General features: G+C 51.1%; 1 protein-coding gene across 1 annotated transcript; it reads right to left on the minus strand.

The window, feature by feature from the left end:
• Positions 1-361: 361 nt before the first annotated feature.
• Positions 362-16,864, minus strand: LOC133384070 (uridine-cytidine kinase-like 1). The gene is made up of 15 exons (XM_061625975.1): positions 16,754-16,864; positions 16,157-16,347; positions 15,338-15,444; positions 15,008-15,178; positions 14,468-14,539; positions 12,408-12,597; positions 4,949-5,010; positions 4,531-4,547; positions 2,967-3,065; positions 2,636-2,729; positions 2,363-2,425; positions 1,947-2,069; positions 1,736-1,843; positions 1,338-1,494; positions 362-1,141 (listed from the first exon to the last, which is right to left on the minus strand). The coding sequence occupies exons 1-15, from the start codon at positions 16,783-16,785 to the stop codon at positions 1,068-1,070; spliced, it is 1,560 nt and encodes a 519-aa protein (XP_061481959.1). The 5' UTR covers positions 16,786-16,864; the 3' UTR covers positions 362-1,067.
• Between the last annotated feature and the right edge of the window lie 7,177 nt (positions 16,865-24,041).

The following is a 24,041-nucleotide window of genomic DNA, read 5'->3' on the forward strand; positions in this document are numbered from 1 at the left end:
ACCTGGGGATTGTACCTGGGTCCTTCCCAAGACAGCAGATACTCCACTGCCGAGTTACGATGGCCCTTACCTTCAGGCACGATGATACTGCACCTTTATGAGGACCAATGCTGAGGAGGGTTTCCAGTTCACCAGAACTCTGCAGGCTAGATGTTATCCTTCCTTATAAGGGCATGGCCTAACTGGGGATTTTGGCAGATTGCATAGTGTTGCAAACGGCGTGTGCAGTGGAGAAAGTGTCCCGCACACACTCTTCCCTGCCCCCTCACACCACAGCAAACATGAGCAGGCCAAGGGCCCTCCCCTGCGTGCTTACCTCAAGCTCCCCCCACCCCCACCCCAAGAAAAGGAAGAAGCCAGAGACAGGGAAGGTCTTTATCGCCATCATCACTAGGTACAAAAGCAAGGGAGGCGGGTCAGCACAGTATGGGCCAGGGCAAACAGTCCAGGGCAAGGAAGCGCAGGAGGCCCAGGAAGAAGGCAGGCCCAGTTGTGGTGGGGGGCAGCAGCAATGACCCTCCCAGGGGTGGAGCCCCTCCTGCCTCTGGAGTGAGGTCCTCCCTCCTGCTGTGTCCGTGGGCCCCGCCTGAGGGGGCTGGTACAACTGGCACCTGGAGCGAGAGTCAGGGAAGCTGCCTGCAGAACCAAAATGCTGCAGCCTGCTTCCATGGTGCCTGGCAGCATGAGAACCCCGGCAAGGGAATCACCAGGACCGCCCCGGTTGCTCCTGGGGGCGGCACCTCCCTCCAAGCAGGAAGCAGCTCTGCCAACAGGACCGCGGGCCGCACTAAAGCCAGGCAGCCCTGGATGGGCCAGCAGCCAGAGCGCTGGCAATCAGGGAAGGGACCTAATAAATATCAAGGAGGAGCAAGGCGGAGAAGGGGGCTGGAGGCAGGGTGGTGGCGGTGGCAGCGCTTCCGACCCAGACCCCACCGCAGCTGGCATGGTCATGGAAGCGCTGAAGAGGTCTAGCGTTGCAGCAGCTCCTGCAGCGGTGAGGAGAATGGCTAGTGCAGCCGAGCTTTGCTCTAGGGCAGCTCCCCCCTACGCCCAATGGCGAGGCCAGCTCAGGAGTTCATGCAGTCGCTCTCGCACCAGGGCATGGCGCTATCGGTGCCAAAGTATCTGTCGCCGAAATTACCTGATGAGACACAAGCAACCCACATGAAACCAACACAAAGCCTTACGGAGGCCTCTCTCCTTCCTCACAGGGAACACAGCACCCCCCCCATCCCAGCCTGGACCATCAGTTGCTCTGGGTCAAAAGGCCATCAGGGCTGCTCACAAGCAAAGCCCTGATCTGTGAGAAGGCCTCTCCTCGCGGGGCACCTGCTTACCAATGCCAGGGATGATGTGGAACTCCTCGCTGACTCTCTTGTCCACAGCTGTGGTGATGATGTGCACTCGGGGAAAGGCGTACGCCACAGAATGGACCCCCATCTCGGCCATCAGCAGGGAGAGCAGGAAGATCCTGTCCTCCTGGACATCGTGGTCCTGCAGCAGAGCCAGTGGTGAGCACACGCCTTGCGAGAGAGACCCAGAGACGTATGCCACGACTCCCAAGTCCCCTTTGTCTGGCCATGCAGGGTGGTATTCAATGCCACTGAAGTTAACAGACATGACTAACTGAGGTTCATTCATTCTAATGGGTCTGTCTAAGCCCCAAACAGCCACACCTGGGTCCCGGGCCATCCTAACCCCCCACCTCCCAAGACACAACAGGGTGTCCACACACCAGCAGCACTCGGATAGCCATCATGGCAGCAGCCCCCGTGGAGACGGTGCTGTCCATCAGGATGACGTAGTCTTCGCTGATCTCCTTGGGCAGGCGAAGGTAGTGCAGCTGGCAAGAGGAGGAAGAGGGCGTGTGTAAGCTCCACCTTAAGGCCCCCTCCCCACCCCCATGGCCCCCTCCCCCACCCCCACAGCCCCCTCCCCCTCTCCACCTCAGGCTCCCCCGTGTGGTGATTAGTCTGGATGAGGATCTTGCCCAGGCGGATGTCCTTGCAGACAGCGATGAGAGCTTGCTCCATCGTCTCACCGGCTCGCAGGATGGAGACACCCGTGATCTAGGAAAGGAGAAGGCGGATGCTCAGCTGGGAGAGCGGCCCATCCCATCGGCAAGCAGCCCTAAGCTCCTGGTGCTGGCGCCAAACAAGGTCACCCCTGCCCCAATCCTAGAACCCACAGCTCAGTGGCAGAGCCGCCTGCTGAAAGGCCTGGCACAGCCACTGCTGGCCCAAGTCTGTCGTGCTGGGCTGGAGGACACCCTAGGAAGCAGCTTCTCCGAGGGAGCTGACTGCATCCCACCAGCAGGGTCTGGGCCACTGCTTTGTGTCTGCCTGTGAGGAGCACAACTCACCCGCTGCCGGTGGAACCGCTTCCCCTCGTAAACTGTCCCCTGCGGCGTCTCAACGGTCACCGGCTGCAAAAGCCAAGCAGGACAGTGGCAGGGCGGCGGAAGGGACTGCGAGGTGCAGGCTGGAGAAGCAGGGGCACAGGGCCCTCTGGCTTTGCCCAGGTGTTGCTCCCAGCCAGCCAGCCCAGCCGCTCGCAGGGAGGCCGCATGCACAGAGGGGCTGCGCAGCCTCCAGCAGCTCCAGTGACATGTCTCAGGAGGGGGAAGGAGCAGTACCTTGAGGGGCAGGAAGGAGAGGGCGTGCTCTATGAGAAGGCGCATGAGGCGCTTGGAGTAAAAAATGAACTCATCCCTGGTGGTCTCTTTGTTCCTGTGGGAGAAGGAGAAGCAAGGGCCAAAGTGGGCAATGTCCCCCAGGGCCCCAGAAGACAGCTGGCAGAGGAGGCCACTGCGATTCTCCTGGCTGGCCTGGACCTGCCCACCAGCCCCGGCCCATCGGCCATCGCCTCCCTCCGGCAGCTGCCTAAGCACAAACTGGGCTGCTGCCTCAGAAGAGTGACACTGACAGGGAGGGCAGACCCACTCCCCCCCCCACTGCCGCCAGTACCTGATGATGGTGTGCATCCCACGGACTTGCGGCGTGCTGTCCAGGACACTGAGGGTCTTCGGCAATGGCTGACCCTGGTGAGCCGAAGCCAAGGCTGCTCTGTGCAAGAGGAGGAGGAGGAGGAGGAGGAGGACCCTGCTGGCCCCAGCAGATCACAGCTGCTTTGCATGCATGACAGCCCCCCGCTCAGTCCCTCCTGCCCACCCCCTCGATGCCCCTGAATGGAGGAAAATGGGCAGCCCAGATTGCCTCCACGAATCTGTCCTGATAACGGCTCCTCTAGAGCCGTCTTGAGTGCTGCCCCGCTGCAGGCAGTCTCGTTCCCGGTGCCCCTCCCACAGGCCGAAAATGCAGATGTCCAAGAGCGTGGGAGGAGCCACCGCGTTCAGGCAGCAGGCAAGGGAGGGAGGATGCTCCTGGCCTCCCTACACTACTAGTTGGCCCAAGGGCAGCCTGCACCTTCCCCACCCCCGGCCGTGGTGTCCCTCCCACAAGACTCCATCACAAGGCGTCCCTCCTTGACACAGCAGGGAGAGACCCTTGCATTGCCCCCCTCCCCACTCAAAACCAAGCCCAGCCCACAGGGAGGGGGGGTGCGGCAGGGAACAGCCAAAGGAGACCGAGGGTCCTCACATATGCCAGCGCAGCTTCCTCTGGTGAAGACAGATGCCAAAGCCAGCAAGGACAGAAGAGAGACGACAGACAGACAGACAGAGGGCATTAGGGGGCAGGAAGGGGGCAAGAATGCAGCAGCTTCCTGCCAGGCCCAGGAGGGCGGTGGTGGCGGCAGCACCGTCAGTGGACGAGGAGGAGAAAGACCATTGCCCCCACAGTGCCAAAAGCAGGGGAAGACGCTGGGCAGCAGCCAGACTCCTCTGCAGGAAGGCCAGGAGCAGCCACTCCACGTCTCTCTCTCTCTCTCTCTCTCCATCCCACCCTCCAGCAGCCAGGCACGGCAGGAGCTGCCACACAGCCCATCGCCAGGGAGCCAATGGGGCTCCAAGTGGCAGGTGCATTGCAGGGAGGAGTGAATGCAGCCACTGCAGAACATGGAGGGCAGTCGGAGGGCTATGCTGTCTCCGGGTGGAAGGGGGGAAGAGGAGGAGGAGGAGGAGAGAGGACCTCCAAGCATCAGCAGCGGCAGCAGCAGCAGCAGCAGCAGCAGCAGCAGCTTCTGCCCCTCTCCTGACCCCTGCCTCAAGGACTGGGGCACGCAAGTCTTGCTGCTGGTCCTGGGGCAGGCAAGCAGAGTTGTCCTGCCAGGGGGGCAGCCCAAGCCCAGCATCCCCGAGCAAGGATCCGAAACAGCCAGCCAGGAAGACAGCACAGCTCAGCCTTGGCAACTGCCGGAAGCAGCTCCCCATCCCGCCTGCCTCCCTGGTGGGTTCCTGCCTGCCCGGCTGCTCCAGTCAGTGCTGTCAGGGTCCCCACCCGCAGCCCCCACTGTGCTCCCGCTGGCTGGCTGGCTGGCAGGGAAAAGCACCAGGAAGGGGAAGGGGGAGAGGGGGGAGGAGGAGGAGGAAGGCAGGGTGCTGCCTCTGCTCCTTCAGGGCCACCATCATACCTGACCGTGATTTCACGCTGGGCGGAGGCAGGAGAGGCCCAGACCGGGAGGCAGCCAAGACATTACAAGGCAGGGCAGGCGGAGGGGCGGGCGGGCGGGAGGTGGAGAGAAACACAGAACAGCCAGTCACTGCACACAGCAAGTTCTGCCCCAAGACTGGGGGCACTGCCCCTGCTGCCCCCCTGCCCAACCATGGCTTGTTTGTTATGGGGAGGGAAGCCGAGAGGCAGCCTTCGGCCACAGCTTAGGCCTGAGCTGGGACAGGGTGCCTGTCCAGGGTCTGGGGCAAGGCCCAGGCAGGAGACCAGAACCAGCCTTCGTGCCAAGATGCTGCTGTTGGCAGCTGCGTGGCTGTGAAGCGTCTGGCAGCAGCTGAGACACCCCCTGCCTCCCCTGAGCCCTCCTCCAACCTCCTCACCTTTTCCAGCTGGCTGTGCACGTGCTGAACAATCAAGTCCAGAGCCACAAAGTTCTCCCCACCTGGAAAAGACGGAAAGGGAAAGGAGCGGCCTCTCAGCCTGCTCTTGCTCTGTCTCCTTCCAGGGCCGTCCCAGAGTGAGACTGCTGGGGCCCCACTCTGCCTCGCCTACTCCCTCTGCTCCAGGTGGACCGGCACGGTGTCTTGCAATAAGTGAGCCTCCCCACAAACATTTATATTTCAAATACTTATAACTGGAGCAATAACAAGATTCATGGAGCCTGCAGTAGATTCAGAGCCCTTCACTTTTCAGTCACCCCAACAATCCCAGTAAAGTAAAAGACCTTTATCCCAGTCTGCATCTCTGTTGGAATTGCTTTCTAAGATGTTTTTAAAGCTTGTTTTTAAACATGTTTCTAAGGATGTCTTGTTTTAATATATTTTAAAGACTGTGTTTATGATTTTAGTGTTTTCAGTGCTTTTGTTTGCTGCCTGGGTCCTATTGGGAGGAAGGGTGGGATATAAATCTAACAACAGCTGCAGCCCTGGGGGACTGGAGAAGTGAGTAGCCCTGGGAGTGAATCTCTGAGCATCTAGGTGCTTCCTTGCTCGCTCCTCTGGGATGCTGTCTCTCGAGGCAGCTGAAGTCCCTGGTAAATGCTGCAAGGACTGGGAGCCCCTGCCTGACCCCAGAGAGGGGCTGCATTTAACCTTGCAGCCTCTTGCATCAGGTCCTGGCTGGGTCGGGGGCATAAAAGCCCAGTTGCCCGTGGGTGGCGGGTCTACCACCAGCGCAGTTGCCACCGAAGGGGATACACCAACGGGGAGCCCCTTGGGGAGTCCCGAGAGTGAGGGCACAACCCTCTGCTATTTTTTTTCACCAAGCTAGAGGAGACTGGTAGTGGGGAGAGTGCATGGCGCATGTGTAGTTCCGGCGCAGGGTGAAAGCCTGTACAGTGAACTGAACGATAGGAGAAAGTCACCAGATGCCTTCAGAGTGAGAGTCTGTAACTGGCAGAAGGCTGGCCCGCCCTGGGTGTGAGACGGGGGGAGTAGACGTGCCCTGTTTGAAAGATATTGAGTGGGTCTGACTGTTCCCAATTCTTGCAGACGCCTACAAGGATAACTGGTTCAGGTAGGTTTTGTTGGTGGGCTCTTGTTGGGTCCATATCAGGCGTTTAGGAGAAAGTAAGGAATGCCACCCCAATTTCAGTGATCATGGGTAGAGGAAGGTATAGCCATGGGGAGGTGGTGAACTACCACAGAAGACAAGAGCAAGGCTATCTACGCCTTATTCCACTCCTCTCATGGATGGGTTTCTTGTTGCTCATCTGCTGTGATTGTGCCCACTGACCTGATTGTGTTGCTGTTTAACACCAGTTCAGTACACAGTAAGACCACACTCATCCGTGATTTGATTGTGGATGAAAGTGCCGATTTGGTGTGCATTACTGAGAGCACCTCTAGGATGCACACTCTTCTCTAAGATGCACACTTTAATTTGATGAGCCGGTTTGAGAATGTTGAAGAAGCTGAGAGCAATGCCGTCAGGAGTCTAGACCAAGAGGCTAGACTCCTAGCAGGGTCACCAAAGGCGGAATGGTCCAAGCTGAGACACCAGACTAAGATGCATCCAAACTCAGAGGAAGTCAATGGTAAACCACCTCTGAATAACTCTTACCAAGAAAACCCTATGAACAGAGTATCCAAAATGCCACACGAGATAGTGCTGGAAGATGAGACCCCCAGGTCAGATGGCACTCAGTGAGCTACTGGGGAAGAACAATGGACAAGTAGCACTGTGACTAATGACGCCACTTGGTCAAAGCTGAATGGAAGCCCAGTGACTGATGTGCACAGATGCAAAAGGAGAGTTCAAAGTTGTACGACATACACAATAGGAACAAGGAATGTGAGAAGCATGAACCAGGGAAAGTTAGAAATTGTCAAGCAAGAAATGGAACGCATCAACATGACAATACTTGAGTGAGTGAATTAAAATGGATGGGAATGGGACACTTTCAATTAGGCAACTCCAAAATATTTTATGCAGGAAATGAGAAATTAAGATGAAACGGGGTTGCTTTATAAGACAAGGTCTGAGTGAGTGATATCAATGAGATTTAACAGGAACCTATTAACACAGCCATCATCAAAGCCTACACTCCAACAGCAAACACAGAAGAGGAGGAATTGGAGAGAGTTTACACAATAACTGGAAGAAATTGATCACACAACAAAACAAGATGTTCTAATAATCATGGGGGACTGGAATGCAAAAGTAGGGAACAGAAAAGAACTAGAAATTGTGGGAAAATGAGAAATTCCATACTTTCTGCGAAAGCAAGACCAGGAGCAGACTGCGGTACAGAACATAAACTGGTAATATCGAAAATCAGAGTAAAGCTAAGGAACAACAATCATAATGCCAAAATACAATTTAAATAACATCCCAGAAGAATATAAAGATTAAATAAGGAACACATTTGAGGATTTAAACTTAGTTGATACAGAACCAGAAGAACTACAGATTGAAGTCAGAGACGTTATTATGGAAGAATGCAAAAAGACAATGATGTAGTCGTCATGGGGGATTTCAATTATCCCGATATCTGTTGGGAGACAAATTCTGCCAAAGACGGCCCCTCCAACAAATTTCTGACTTGTGTTGCAGATAACTTCCTCCTACAGAAAGTGGAGGAAGCAACCAGAGGATCAGCTATCCTGGACTTGATGCTAACCAATAGAGATGATTTGGTGGATGAAGTGGCAGTTACAGGAACTCTGGGGGAAAGTGACCACACTATACTTGAGTTCTTGATTTTAAAGGAAGCAAAAGCTGAGAGTAGCCATACACACACCCTGGATTTCAGGAAAGCTGATTTTAATAAACTCAGAACAATGGTAAGTACGGTTCCATGGCAAGCGACCGTAATGAGAAAAGGAGTCCAAGATGGGTGGGAGTTTCTAAAAAAGGAAATTCTAAAAGCACAACGGCAAGCAATTCCAACAAGGAAAAAAGGGGGGAAACAGCAGAAGAAGCCAATGTGGCTTCACAAAAAGCTTAGAGATGACCTGAAAACGAAAAAAGACAGGAAGTGGAAGGAAGGCCAGGCCACAAAGGAAGAGCACAGACAGGTAGCACAGAATTGCAAGGATGGCGTCAGGAAGGCTAAAGTTGAGAATGGTTTGCGAGAGATGCCAAAAGCAACAAAAAAGCTTTCTTCAGGTACGTCTATTGTAAAAGACAGAGAAAAGAAATGGTGGCACAGCTACTCCATGAGGATGGCAAAATGATAACAGATGCCAAAGACAAGGCAGAAGTGCTCAATTCCTTCTTTGGCTCAGTCTTCTCCCAAAGGAGGGTCTATGACCCTTCTCGGAAACATGAACTAGAAGGGGCAGGATTGGAGCTTGAGATTGACAAATGGTCAAGGAATATCTAATCACTTTGAACGAGTTCAAATCTCCACAGCCCGATAAACTGCATCCTAGAGTATTGAAGGAACTGGCTGAAGAACTCTCAGAACAGCTCTCTATTAATCTTTGCGAAATCATGGAGGACCGGTGAAGTGCCGGATGACTGGAGGAGAGCTAATGTTGTCCCTGCCTTCAAAAAGAGCAAGAAGGAGGAACCGGGGAACTACAGACCAGTCAACCTAACATCAATCCCTGGAAAAATTCTGGGGCAGATTATAAAGCAATCAATCTGTAAGCACCTTGAAAGCAATGCAGTGATTACTAGGAGCCAACATGAATTTGTCAAGAACAAATCCTGCCAAACTAATCTCATCTCAGTTTTTGATCGGGTAACCTCCCTTGCAGACTGTGGGAATGCTGTGGACATAATATATCTCGACTTCAGCAAAGCTTTTGACAAAGTGCGCCATGATATTCTGATTAGCAAGCTAGCTAAATGTGGGCTGGATGAAACAACTATCAGATGGATCCACAGTTGGCTCCAGAATCGTACTCAAAGAGTGCTTATCAATGGTTCCTTCTCAAACTGGGCGGAAGTAACAAGTGGGGTACCACAGGGCTCGGTCCTGGGCCCAGTGCTCTTCAACATTTTTATTAACGACTTGGATGAGGAGGTACAAAGCATGCTTATCAAATGTGCAGATGATACAAAATTGGGGGGCATAGCTAATACTGTGGAAGACAGAAACAAAATTCAAAGGGACCTTGATAGGCTGGAGCATTGGGCTGAAAACAACAGAATGAAATTCAACAGGGTTAAATGCAAAGTTCTACACTTAGGAAAAAGAAACCAAATTCACAGTTATAAGATGGGGGATACTTGGTTCAGCAGTACGACATGTGAGAATGATCTTGGAATTGTTGTTGATCACAAGCTGAATATGAGCCAACAGTGTGATGTGGCTACAAAAAAGGCAAATGCTATATTAGGCTGCATTAACAGAAGTATAGTTTCCAAATCGCGTGAAGTACTAGTTCCCCTCTATTCAGCACTGGTTAGGCCTCATCTTGAATACTGCGTCCAGTTCTGGTCTCCGCACTTCAGACACAAAGATGATCAGGGGACCGGAAACAAAGCCGTATGAGGAGAGACTGAAAGAACTGGGCATGTTTAGCCTGGAGAAGAGAAGACTGAGGGGAGATATGATAGCACTCTTCAAGTCCATGAAAGGTTGTCACATAGAAGAGGTCCGGGATCTCTTCTCAATCGTCCCAGAGTGCAGGACACGGAATAATGGGCTCAGGTTGCAGGAAGCCAGATTTGAACTGGACATTAGGAAAAATTTCCTAACTGTTAGAGCCATACGACAATGGAACCAATTACCTAGAGAAGTAGTGGGCTCTCCGACACTGGAGACATTCAAGAGGCAGCTGGACAGCCATCTCTTGGGAATGCTTTGATTTGGATTCCTGCATTGAGCAGGGGGTTGGACTCAGTGGCCTTATAGGCCCCTTCCAACTCTACTATTCTATGATTCTATGAAAGCAACAGGAGACCGAAACACAGTCAGGACCCTAAACGCAATAATACAGCAACCAGTACATAGGGACAAAGAGAACTATTACAATAGTTATGACAGATTCATTCACAGAGGAACCGTAGGAAGAAGAACCAGAAATTTTAGAATGTGAGTTGAAAACTGCTCTTAAAATACTTGGAAGAAACAAATCACCAGGAACAGATGGCATAACAATAGAGTTGCTACAAGCTACTGAGACTGAATCTGTCCAAATTTTGACAAAAAATTGTCAACAAAGTGAGCAAACCTGGGTCAGATCAACTCCTCCCAGCTCACCCACCCAGGTCTCGGTAATACACACCAAATCGGCATCTTCATCCACGATCAAATCATGGATGAGTCTGGTCTTATTAGGTATTGGTGTTAAGTAACAGCACACACAGGCCAGTGGGCACAGCAGATGAGCAATGAAGAACCCATCCATGAGAGGAATGGGAGCGAGGAACAAGGCGTAGATAGCCTTGCCTTCATCTTCTGTGGTAGTTCACCACCTCTCCATGGCTATACTTCCCTCTACCTGTGATCACTGAAATTGGGGTGGCATCACCCATGTTCCTCCTTACTAAGACTCCTCCTAAACACATGATACGGACCCACCAACAGCCCACCAACAAAACCTTCCTGAACCAGTTATCCCAGTAGTCCTCTTTGAGAATTGGGAACAGTCAGACACTCTCAATATCTTTCACACCGTGCACAGTTCCTCCCCCCCCCCCAGTCTCGCACCCAGGGATGGCCAGTCTTCTGCCAGTTGCAGACTCTCACTCTGAAGGCATCTGGTGACTTTATCCTATTGTTCAGTTCACTGCACAGGCTTTCACCCTGCACCGGAACTACACATGTGCCATGCACTCTCCCCACTACCAATCTCCTCTAGAATGGTTTTAAAAAAACAAAAACAGAAGGGGTAGCACCCTCGGGACTCCCTAAGGAGCTCACCAAGGGGCGACTCTCTTTGGTGTTGCCCTTCAGTGGTGACCCCATTGGCAGCAGACCTGCCACCCAAGGGCAGCCAAGCTTTTATGCCCCCTGACCTGACCCAGTCAGAAGCTGATGCAAAAGGCTGCAAGATTGACTGCAGCCTCTCTGGCTCAGCTACTAACTCCAACAACAGGTCTTCTCCAATCCCCCAGTGCTGCAGCTGTAGGAGAAAGTTATCAGCAACCCAAGTTAGGAATTTCTTGGAGGGACCATGTTTGGCTAAATTTGTCTCCCAACAGATATCTGGGTAATTGAAGCCCCCCCCCTTTACTCCTACATCATGTCTCCTTGAAAGACTGGCAATTTGCTTTTCCAAAGTTTCATCCTCATCTTCTCCTTGATTGGGTGGTCAGTAGTAGACTTCAACCACATGTTCCTTTTATTCCTTACCCCATTAATTTTAATCCAAATACTCTCACTGGGGCTACCAAGCTCATCCTCCTGTATTTCTGTGCAGGGATATACATTTTTCACATATTGTGCAACCCTGCCTCCCTTTCTATTCCTTCTGTTTTTTTTCAACAAGTTATATCCTTCAATCGTGTATTCCAGTCATGGGAGTCATCCCACCAAGTTTCAGCCACCCAGCACTCTAGGCTTCTCACTTTTTCTTCCAACAGCGCAACCAGCTTGCACTTATTGCACATGTACACCATTTTCTCCTCAGGCAAGAAAACAAATATCACACACACCTTGCAGGTCACCACCACTGGAGTGTCCATTCCATCCATAGCCTCTATTATCCTTTGTTTCTATGTTCTACTTGTATTGGAATGGCTTTTGCTTTGCCCTGTCCTCCTTGACAGTTAACATGAGAGTCCCAGTAATATGTGGTGCACGCTCCACAACAGATTTTTGTTAGGGACCTCTCCCAGTGAGCTCTGCTGCCAAACATCTGCAAACTCTCCATGTTTGCTCACTCTCTGAGAGCTGGCTCATTTGTACATCTTCTGGACTGGAACTTGTCTTCAGAGGCATGGTCCTGGATGTCAATACATAATCACCATGACTACTTGCCATTGACAATCTTACCTCCATAAATTTGCCTAAACCTCTTTTAAAGCCATCTAAATTGGGGGCTATCAACAAATCTTGCAAATCCACACGAGTTTTAATTCCAAATTTCACATTCAAGGTTTGAATGGTGAAAGTTGAATTCTGGTGTTGAAGAAAATTCCAAGTTAGCTGTAATCCACACCAGAATGACTCACGAGCAGAGCAGAGCAAAGCAAAGGGAAAAGAACAGGGACAAACCATGCAGCAGGCATTCTGAACAAAAAAGGGGGGGATGATTTCCCCTCCCAGGTGCCCCAAAGAGGGAAGCCTCTCCACTTTACAGCAAGATTCACCCCACCAGCACACATCTTTCCAAAGGAATTCCACTGACACCCCCCCCGTGATGCCTTGCCATGCCTCAGGGCACAAAGTCCTACAAAGGGCCGAAGGCTCCGCCTGCACGGGCCCCTCCTCCCACTTACCTCGGGGTACCACAATGTCTGCTGCCTGCATAGTAGGCTCTATGTACTGCTCAAAGGCTGGCTTCACAAACTTGCTGTACTGCTTGATAACGCCTGCCACATCCCGCCCACGTTCCATGATGTCTCGCTTTAGCCGTCGCACCAGCCGGATGTCCGAGTCTGTGTCCACAAACACCTTCATGTCCAGGAGCTGGAAGAGTCACAAGGAAGAGGAGACCTCCCACTACCTCATCTGTATCCAGCACAAGTGCCAGTACTGCAGAGATAGCAGACTGCACGTTGCTCCCACAAGTGAGGCAAATCACCGGGCCCAGATGGCATCCACCCGAGAGTTCCCAAAGAACTCAAATGTGAAATTGCTGATCTGCTAACTGAAATATGTAACTTGTCCCTTGGGTCCTCCTCCGTGCCTGAGGACTGGAAAGTGGCAAATGTAACGCCAATCTTCAAAAAGGGATCCAGAGGGGATCCCGGAAATTACAGGCCAGTTAGCTTACCTTCTGTCCCTGGCAAACTGGTAGAAAGTATTATTAAAGCTAGATTAACGAAGCACATAGAAGAACAAGCCTTGCTGAAGCAGAGCCAGCATGGCTTCTGCAAGGGAAAGTCCTGTCTCAGTAACCTATTAGAATTCTTTGAGAGTGTCAACAAGCATATAGATAGAGGTGATCCAGTGGACATAGTGTACTTAGACTTTCAACAAGCGTTTGACAAGGTACCTCACCAAAGGCTTCTGAGGAAGCTTAGCAGTCATGGAATAAGAGGAGAGGTCCTCTTGTGGATAAGGAATTGGTTAAGAAGCAGAAAGCAGAGAGTAGGAATAAACGGACAGTTCTCCCAATGGAGGGCTGTAGAAAGTGGAGTCCCTCAAGGATCGGTATTGGGACCTGTACTTTTCAACTTGTTCATTAATGACCTAGAATTAGGAGTGAGCAGTGAAGTGGCCAAGTTTGCTGACGACACTAAATTGTTCAGGGTTGTTAAAACAAAAAGGGATTGCGAAGAGCTCCAAAAAGACCTCTCCAAACTGAGTGAATGGGCGGAAAAATGGCAAATGCAATTCAATATAAACAAGTGTAAAATTATGCATATTGGAGCAAAAAATCTTAATTTCACATATACGCTCATGGGGTCTGAACTGGCGGTGACCGACCAGGAGAGAGACCTCGGGGTTGTAGTGGACAGCATGATGAAAATGTCGACCCAGTGTGCGGCAGCTGTGAAAAAGGCAAATTCCATGCTAGCAATAATTAGGAAAGGTATTGAAAATAAAACAGCCGATATCATAATGCCGTTGTATAAATCTATGGTGCGGCCGCATTTGGAATACTGTGTACAGTTCTGGTCGCCTCATCTCAAAAAGGATATTATAGAGTTGGAAAAGGTTCAGAAGAGGGCAACCAGAATGATCAAGGGGATGGAGCGACTTCCTTACGAGGAAAGGTTGCAGCATTTGGGGCTTTTTAGTTTAGAGAAAAGGCGGGTCAGAGGAGACATGATAGAAGTGTATAAAATTATGCATGGCATTGAGAAAGTGGATAGAGAAAAGTTCTTCTCCCTCTCTCATAATACTAGAACTCGTGGACATTCAAAGAAGCTGAATGTTGGAAGATTCAGGACAGACAAAAGGAAGGACTTCTTTACTCAGCGCATAGTTAAACTATGGAATTTGCTCCCACAAGATGCAGTAATGGCCACCAGCTTGGATGGCTTTAAAAGATTAGACAAATTCATGGAGGACAGGGCTATCAATGGCTACTAGTCGTGATGGCTGTGCTCTGCCACCCTAGTCAGAGGCAGCATGCTTCTGAAAACCAGTTGCCGGAAGCCTCAGGAGGGGAGAGTGTTCTTGCACTCGGGTCCTGCTTGCGGGCTTCCCCCAGGCACCTGGTTGGCCACTGTGAGAACAGGATGCTGGACTAGATGGGCCACTGGCCTGATCCAGCAGGCTCTTCTTATGTTCTTATGTTCTTATGAGGCGCCGTTTGGGACACAAATCTGACAGGTTCTTATCCTACCCAGTGCTACTAAGCAGCCACACACTCTCCTCCGCCTCTTACCTGAAGAAGCTCCTTATTGGCAAATGACAGGATCCCTTCAAACACAATCACATTGGCCCCATAGATGGTTTTCTGCAGAGAAAGGAGAAAGAGCACATCAGACTAAGCCGATGGAGAGCAACCTGCATTCAGGAGATGACCTGCCCAAACAGGCCTCTTCCTGGCTCAAGAGACCTCTCACCCTCAAGAAAACCAGGGCTCAGTCCCACGAGGCTTCGATTACACCAACCTGCCTCTCAGGCATAGTGCTCTCATGTACACCCAGTCCCCAAGAGCCAAGTCTCACATGGGAACACGCGCACTTCTTCATCCCTCCAAGCGTGTCACTTAAGGTTCTCAAGAGCACTCATTTTCCAAAAAGGGTCAGCAAGCAAACTGCACTTCTAGTGCAAAAATTCAACACTGGGCCCTACTATGGCTCATTTCTGGTAGCTGCACAATCTCACGGACCACTCTGCCCTTTGCCTTTCAGTGAATGACCCAGCAAAGGGTGAAGGGAGGTGCAGCTCCCTCTTCCCAGCCTTACCCCTGCGTACATACCCACTCCTTCCGCCGGCTGTGAGTGGTAAAATCATAGACAGGAACTTTGACACTTTTGCCCTCTTTGAGCTTCCGTAAGACACTGATGAGTAGGTCAAAGTCAAAGGCGTCAGGGTGATCAAAGTTGTATTCATTGCAGGCAGCCAACTGCTGCTGCTCTTTCGTCAGGACCTGGGAAACCACCAGAGGGGCCGGGGGGGGGGGGAAGAGGAGAGAAACAGATTAGAGAGGCAGGTGGGATCTTCCAGGCTCAAATCAGGGCTAAGCTTGGCCGACTGGCCAGCCACCTCCTCTCAGCCAGGGGGAAGGGAATTGGGGCAAGATGCCCACCTTATAGAAACTGTCCATGGAGAGTAGCACGACCCAAGGCACATCCAGAGCTTCAATGATCTTATTGGCCACAGTGGTCTTGCCAGATGCACTTCCGCCACACAAGCCTGGGAAGGGGAGGAAAGGAGGGAAGATATGATGCAGCTTCTCTATCTGGATGTCTTGACCTTTGAACTGAGGAGGCTGTCTGAAAAGAGCAAGCTGAGAGGCTTAAAGCTGTGGTGGCTACCGCTGGGGAAAAGCCCAGGCAGGCCTGGATGGGGAACTCTTCCAAGTTGTTGTGGCACCAGAGCCCCGCCCCTGTCACAGAGGGGCAGTGCTGCATACGCTGCCTGGAAATGAAGCGACCTGCTAACCAAAGAGGCCGGAGAGAGCAGAAGGAGGTGTTGAGATGAACCGGAGAGTGCCACACCCTGCAGGCAAATGCTGCTCCATGCTCTCTCTCACCCCCGCTCAGCCGCCTCCCCCATCTCCTCCTTGAGGCCCCGCCAGCAACAGCCGGGGATGCACCCCCGCAACAGACTACCCAAATCCTGGCAGATGCTACAATTCTGGAGGTGGCCAAAAGGAGCAGGAGGCCTGGCAAACAACCCGCATATCTGCTTGTCAGTTTTGTCCCCGTCCAACCTGGGATGGAGGGAGCTGGGAGGGGAGAGCATTTTAGCGTCTCAGAAGAGAAGCAGCACGGGGACTCACATTACCCAGCCCTCCCGCCAGTCAGGTAATCCCGGGCCCTCCCGCCCGTTCGAGAGAGGGGAGAGGGGGCTTTGGCAGCAAGACCCCCGCCCTGCCTGACGGTCGGCGGGGGAGAAACCTCACCGATGACGAAGGCCTCCTTGAAGGGGGTGCCCGTTTCGTTGTACCAGGGCGGGCGCCCGGCGGTGTAGATGGTGCGCTTGCTGGTCCTCAACAGCGGCGGCTCCGTCTTGGACTGGCTGGTGGTCCTTTTCCGCGGGGAGAGCGACGGAGTAAGGGGCGGGCGGCAGACGAGGCTGTCCAGGGCGGTCCCGCTGCAACGGACGGAGGGAGGGGGCGGCCCGTGTTAGGGGCGCGCGGGCTCTCCTCACTCAGCCCGCACCCAGAGACGGGTTGGCCCGGAGAGGGGTCGCCCACACACCCAGGGCTCGGCTCCCGGCGTGCCTCTGAGCCAGCTTTTCCCAACTTTGGGCCCCCTGATGCTGTTGGACTACAACTTCCATCGGCCCCTGCCAGCATAGCTAATGGTCAGGAATAATGGGAACTGTCGTGCAGCAACATCTGGGGACCCAAAGGTTGGGACAGCCCAGGCAGAGCGCCCTGAGCACCGCAACTCGTCGGGGGGGGGCGCTTGGGTCCCGGCCTCTCTCAAGGGAGAAGGGGCGGGGCGTGCGATCCCTCCCGGGGGCTCCCGGTTCCCCGCTCCCCGCCGCCCCTCACCTGCCACGCCGCTCCGCCTCCTCAGCCGCCATTTTCGTCGCGTTCGCGCCACTACTCCGCCCATTGCTGCACAGCCTGCCGGGAGGTAGCGATGGAAGGGCGGGCCTAGGATGTCCTAGTAGACGTCATCGCCACCGGCCCCTCCTCAGCGAAACTACAATTCCCGTCCGTCCCGCGGCAGGAAGCACCGCCCACAGAGATTAGAAGTGGGAAATGTGAAAAAGGGCCCTCTTCTGATCTGGATAGGGCATTTCCGGGCTCGCAGAGGAGGAGCCATTTCCAAATCTGTTTCTGCCTAGGGTGGCGCTGAGAGCTGCCCAGAGACGCCCGCGGGAGAGGCGCACCGGCCGCCTCGTCTGGTGGAACAAAAGGCAACGGTCGAGAGAGGGGCCCTCCCTGCCTGCCACCCTCCAAAGCGATGTGCGGTTTGCCAAAAGCCACTCCCGCCACGCGCGCACGTTTTACCTTCTGCGGTGGCTCAGCAGTTCTCTGCCCCGAGGCGGCCCGCAGTGGCGAGGGGTTTTTTTTTGTCGCACTGCACCGACTGCTGGAGTTCATTCAGTTCATTCGTTCAATTTATTTGTATACTGTACCGCATTTTCCACAAATACATATTTATTTATTATTTGATTTATAGATGCTGTTGGAGGTCACTGATTCATGGGGTCGCCATAAGTCGTAGTCGACTTGGAGGCACATAACAACAATTTTTTTATTTATATTCCTTCCTTCCTGAGCCCAGGGCAACAAACAGAGGCACTAAAAACACTTTAAAACATCATAAAAACAGACTTTAAAATATATTAAAGCAAAACATCTTTAAAAACATTTAAAACAAAACCTTTAAAAATGCTTTTAATTTTTTTTAAAAAACATCAATTTTTAAAAAAAGATTTAAAAACATATTCAGAGGGAGGCAATGGTCATTCATTCATTGGCAATCACTCGTGGCCGAGTAAGATTGTCTGCCAGGGTAGTGTCTTTAACAGCCAATTCTGGATCCACACAGCCTCCCACAGTGAGGACATAGGTTTCCAGATGGAAGATGGTCACGATGAGGATTTGCTTAATGTGCCTTCTGCTTAGCTCGTTTGTCCCATTCACCCTGTACTCCTACCGCTTAGTATTAAAACCCTACTCATAGGGTAGCCATAAGTCAGGATCCACTTGAAGGCAGTCTATTTTCCAAGAACATATTAAAAAGCAATTCCAACACAGACGCAGACTGGGATAAGGTCTCAACTTAAAAGGCTTGTTGAAAGAGGAAAGTCTTCAGTAGGCGCCAAAAAGATAACCTGTCTAATATTTATGGGGAAGGAATTCCAAAGGATAGGTGACACTACACTAAAGGTCTGTTTCCTATGTTGTGCGGAATGGACCTCCTCATAGGATGGTATCTACAGGAGGTCCTCACCTGCAGAGCGCAGAGATCAAGTGGGTATAGAAGGGCTAAGATGGTCTTTCAGGTATCCTGGTCCCAAGCTGTCTAGGGCTTTGTACACCAAAGCTAGAACCTTGAACTTGGCCCCTTAGCAAATGGGCAGCCAGTGCTCTTTCAGCAGCAGGATGACATGTTGACGATACCCTGCCCCAGTGAGCAGTCTCGCCACCACATTTTGCACCTTCCGGCCCAACCTCAAGGGCAGCCCCACATAGAGTGCATTACAGTAATCCAACCTGGAGGTTACCAGTGCGTGGACAACAGTGGTCAGGCTATCCCTGTCCAGAACAGCCGCAGCTGTCTTACCAGACAGCTGGTAAAGGGGACTCCTAGCCACAGAAGTCACCTGGGCCTCTAGTGACAAAGATGGATCCAGGAGCACACCCAGACTACGGACTTGCTCTTTCAGATGGAGTACGACCCCATCCAAAGCAGGCAACTGACCAATTATGTGATCTCGGGAACCACCAGCCCACAGTATCTCTGTCTTGCTAGGATTCAGACCCAGTTTATTGGCCCTCATCCAGCCCACCACCGAGTCCAGGCAGCAGTCCAGTACATATGTGCTCAAAGCGGTTCACACAAACAACAAACAATCTAAATACTGTAGCACAACAATGCATAATAAAAAGTGTAACTACCACAACACTAAACAAAAAGTTAATATACATCAAAGTGTAAATGAGCATAAAGCTCTACAATAAAGCTAAAGCAAAAACACTGAAAACACACCTCCAAGCTGACATAAACATCTCTTCTTGATGGGAATTTTTTTATACACAAACAATAAGCAAAATATATTCTTTTATAAAGCTATAAAGGTTTATAATATTTTAATAGTTTAGTAGCCAGCCAGAACCTTTTTCTTTTCAGAGCTGTCTTCCCTGACTGTGCTGAGATGTATGGTACAGCTTGAACTCTTTAAGATAACACTGAACAGACACTGAACATCCCTGTACTCTCCAAGATGTAGGAAGGATTGCATTAACTATAATAATAATAATAAAATTTAATTTATGTGTCGCCTATCTGGCCAATGGCCACTCTAGGCGACGTACATACAATAAATTACAACAAAATAGAATACAAAAATACAGTGTAACAGTATAAATTATGCTAACAAACAATATATGGTAGGCAGTATTTAAATCATAAGGACATTAAGCCTCCCCAGAAGTCCCAAAAGCCTGTTGGAAAAGCCAGGTCTTTAAGGCCTTGCGGAACATATTCAGGGAAGAGACGTGCCGAAGATCTTGTGGGAGGGAGTTCCAGAGGGTGGGGGCCACCACTGAGAAGGCCCTCTCTCTAGTTCCCGCCAATCTAGCTGCTTTGGTTGGCGGGATTGAGAGAAGGCCTTGAGTGGCCGATCTTGTCAGGCGGCATAATTGGTGGCGTTGTAGGCGCTCCTTTAGATAAACTGGGCCGAGACCGTATAGGGATTTATAGGTTAGTACCAACACCTTGAATTGGGCCCAGAAAACAACTGGAAGCCAGTGTAGATCGAACAGCAGTGGCGTGATGTGGTCCCGGCGACGACTGTTTGTAAGTAGCCGAGCCGCCGCATGTTGTATAAATTGTAATTTCCGGACCGTTTTCAAGGGTAACCCCACGTAGAGTGCATTACAGTAATCTAATCGAGAGGTGACCAGGGCATGTACCACCAGTGGGAGCTGATGAACAGGAAGGTAGGGTTGCAGCCTACGTATAAGGTGTAGTTGATACCAAGCTGCCCGGCTCACAGCTGAAATCTGAGCCTCCATGGACAGCTTGGAATCAAGTACAACCCCGAGGCTGCAGACCTGGTCCTTCAGGGGTAGACTCATCCCATTGAACTTCAGGTCAACAAATCCCAGCCTTCTCTTGTCCCCCACGAGTAGTACCTCGGTCTTGTCGGGGTTCAGTTTCAGCCTATTCCTTCCCATCCATCCACTCATGGACTCCAGGCACTTGGACACGGTTTCCACAGCCAACTCTGGTGAAGATTTAAACGAGAGATAGAGCTGAATGTCATCTGCATATTGGTGACACTGCAGCCCAAATCTCCTGATGATAGCCCCCAGCGGCTTCATATAGATGTTGAATAGCATGGGAGGGAGGATAGAGCCCTGTGGCACACCACAATTGAGTGGCCAAGGGTCTGAAACCTCCTCCCCCAACGCTACCTATTGGTATCTGTCAGAGAGAAAGGAACGGAACCACCGTAACACGGTACCTCCTATTCCCAATCCCTCTAGGCGATATAACAGGATACTGTGGTCAACAGTATCAAAAGCCGCTGAGAGATCGAGGAGGACAAGAAAGGTGAATTCTCCCCTATCTAATGCCCTCCTCATATCATCTACCAGAGCGACCAAGGCTGTTTCAGTTCCGTGACCAGTCCTGAAGCCCAATTGGTATGGATCTAAGTAATCCGTTTCATCCAAGTGTGTCGACAACTGATTAGCCACCACTCGCTCAATGACCTTGCCCAAGAATGGTAAGTTCGAAATTGGGCGGAAGTTATTGAAAACTTGGGGATCCAAGGAGGGCTTCTTCAAGATGGGCTTTACAATTGCCTCCTTGAGGGCTGATGGCATCACACCCTCTTTCAAGGGTGCGTTTACCACCGCCTTAATCCCCTCACCCAACTTCTCTCTGCAGCTCATAATGAGCCATGATGGGCAAGGATCAGTAAGACAGGTGGTAGGCTTTACAGTCGAGAGCACCTTGTCCACATCCTCAGAAGAGAGAGGCTGAAAATGATCCAAACAAACCGGCATGCAACTGGCCAACTCTGGTTCCTCTACTGTGTCCACGGCGCACGGGATTGAGCTCCGTAAGCGTTCGATTTTATCTGCAAAGTGCTTAGCCAAAATGTCACAGGAGGCTTTTGACTGTTCCAAGGGTTCCTGAGCAAGTCACCCAGTACATGCAGTCACCAATCAACTGAAATGCTTAGCATAGCGAAAATGTACTGGTATGTGCAGTGCTGAATATTGCCAAATTTACTAGAACATTATCCAATGCCAATGCAATGTCTATGTAATGCTTATGTAATGCCTATGTAATGCTGATGTGTAAGCTCCTGATTCGTTAATACAAATATCTTGTCCTGAAATGTATAAAAACTCCAGGCAAGCAGTGCCATGATGTAGCTCTTCACCAGCATCATGGGAGACTGACCATGCACATGTTACCAATAAAGGAATAACTTTGCTGCAAGACTGTGTCTTCAGTTTCATCTAGGACCCCCGCTCCAACGAATCCCAGAATCCCCCCACATTCTGTCCTCCTCCCCCTTATGCCTCAACCCAAAGGGTCAGAAAGTCTTCTGGAAGAAGCTCCCTTTTGAAAGTTTAGCAGTCATGGAATAAGAGGAGAGGTCCTCTTGTGGATAAGGAATTGGTTAAGAAGCAGAAAGCAGAGGGTAGGAATAAATGGACAGTTCTCCCAATGGAGGGCTGTAGAAAGTGGATAGAGAAAAGTTCTTCTCCCTCTCTCATAATACTGGAACTCGTGGACATTCAAAGAAGCTGAATGTTGGAAGATTCAGGACAGTAATGGACACCAGCTTGGATGGCTTTAAAAGAAGATTAGACAAATTCATGGAGGACAGGGCTATCAATGGCTACTAGCCATGATGGCTGTGCTCTGCCAGCCTAGTCAGAGGCAGCATGCTTCTGAAACCCAGTTGCCGGAAGCCTCAGGAGGGGAGAGTGTTCTTGCACTCTGGTCCTGCTTGCGGGCTTCCCCCAGGCACCTGGTTGGCCACTGTGAGAACAGGATGCTGGACTAGATGGGCCACTGGCCTGATCCAGCAGGCTCTTCTTATGTTCTTAAGGCTCCGGGGCCTGGAGGGCGGGGCAAGGCAGGTGGAAATAGCCATCCCCTGATGACAAGCAGTGTCTCTCCCTGCCCTCCCCCCTTGGGGTCCTCCCTCCCTGGTGCAGTAAGCACCACCAAGAGAGATTTAGAAAGGGGTTCCCCAAATGCATTCTCCCCCCCCCCGGAGTGTTGTGCTGTGTGTAATTGTGTGCTTAATTTCGTTTAAAGCAACACAACAGCAGCAGAGTAACAGCAGATGTTGCAATGTGAATGTGCCAGCGTGTGCGTGCGTTTGCCTAAGAAAGCAGGCTCTTACCCTGCATCAGCATCACTGAGACTCAAGACTTAGTAAAATAAGAAAAGCTACTTTATTTAGAGAAATACATTGTAGATAGAAAAGGCATACCTAGTTCTAACTAACTAGCTAAGTTGGAGACATAATGCCCATGCTAGGAGAGAGAGCAGAGACAAAGGGATGTCTCCTCTCTTCTGGACAGTCGGAGAAGAGAAAAGAGGAAAGGGCGGAAGGAGGAGGGGCAGGTAAGCTTCCCTAAAGGTGTCACAGTCTAGCGACAGAAGGAAGTCAGTCAGAGCATCACAGGTAAAGGTAAACAAGCCTATCCATCTGGAGGACCCTCGCTCTAGCTTCCCTCTGGAGCACAAACAAAAGAACGAAACAGGAGTTGCTCTTGCCCCATTTCCAACATGGAGAGCACAACAAAATGCCAGCTGCCCTTTCCACAAGTGGAGCTGTTTACTGCCCAGTTCAGTACCTGAATTATATTTGAAATTGTTTTTATATAGGCAATGATGTTTTTATTGTATTGTGAGATTGCTTCAAGGTGCTTCATAGGAAGCCAATTCATCAATCAAAGAAATAATAACAGTGGCACATTTTCCTGCCTTGTGGCAGCACTTAGGATGCCTGGAGGACCCTGGCGGTGGACCTCCTGCTGCTGCCTCTACACAAGAGCCCCCCCTTCATGATCTCCTTCCCAGCCACCTGGGGAGCAGCAGGGCCTTCTTGGTGGCGGCCCACAGAGTCCCAACATTCTGCACTGTACTGCAAGGTTGGGGGGGCTTTTTTTCTGTCGAGGGCCCCATCCTTCCTCTGCAGTCATCTGATTGCATGTGTGGGAGCCATACTTGACGGTGTGTGGTGCAGAAGGGTCCACAGGCTCTAGGGCACCCTACCAAACCCAGGAATCTTCCTAAATCATCATATGTGATAATTATCATACATCCATAGATATTACTGAATACAGTATATAGCATATAGAATAATGGCATTGTAATAATAATAATAATAATAATAATAATAAATTCAATTTCTTCGTCGCCTATCTGGCCGATGGCCACTCTAGGCGACTTACAAAATTGTTAAAATACAATTGATAAAATACAATAATACAATATAAAAACAATACATCTGCAGCAACAATATTAAAACTGGGCAGGAGGCATTACAATTATAACAATTAACCCTCCCCGGATACCCCGAAGGCCTGCTGAAAGAGCCAGGTCTTTAAGGCTTTCTGAAACACATTTAGGGAAGAGGCGTGCCGGAGATCTTGTGGGAGGGAGTTCCAAAGAGTGGGGGCCACCACTGAGAAGGCCCTCTCTCTAGTTCCCGCCAATCTGGCTGTTTTTGTTGGCGGGATTGAGAGAAGGCCCTGTGTGGCCGATCTTGTCGGGCGGCATAATTGGTGGCGTTGAAGGCGCTCCGTGAGATAAACTGGGCCAAAACCGTGTAGGGATTTAAAGGTCAGTACCAACACCTTGAATTGGGCTTGGAAAACAACTGGTAGCCAGTGTAGGTCGAACAACACTGGTGTGATGTGATCTCCCGCATTTTGTATCAGTTGTAATTTCCGGACCGTTTTCAAGGGTAACCCCACGTAGAGCGCATTACAGTAGTCCAAACGAGAGGTGACCAGGGCATGTACCACTAGTGGGAGCTGGTGAACAGGAAGGTAGGGTTGCAGCCTTCGTATGAGGTGTAGTTGGTACCAGGCTGCCCGGCTCACAGCTGAAATCTGAGCC

The sequence above is a fragment of the Rhineura floridana genome, chromosome 4 (assembly GCF_030035675.1).
Source record: "Rhineura floridana isolate rRhiFlo1 chromosome 4, rRhiFlo1.hap2, whole genome shotgun sequence".
In the NCBI taxonomy this organism is placed as follows: domain Eukaryota; kingdom Metazoa; phylum Chordata; class Lepidosauria; order Squamata; family Rhineuridae; genus Rhineura; species Rhineura floridana.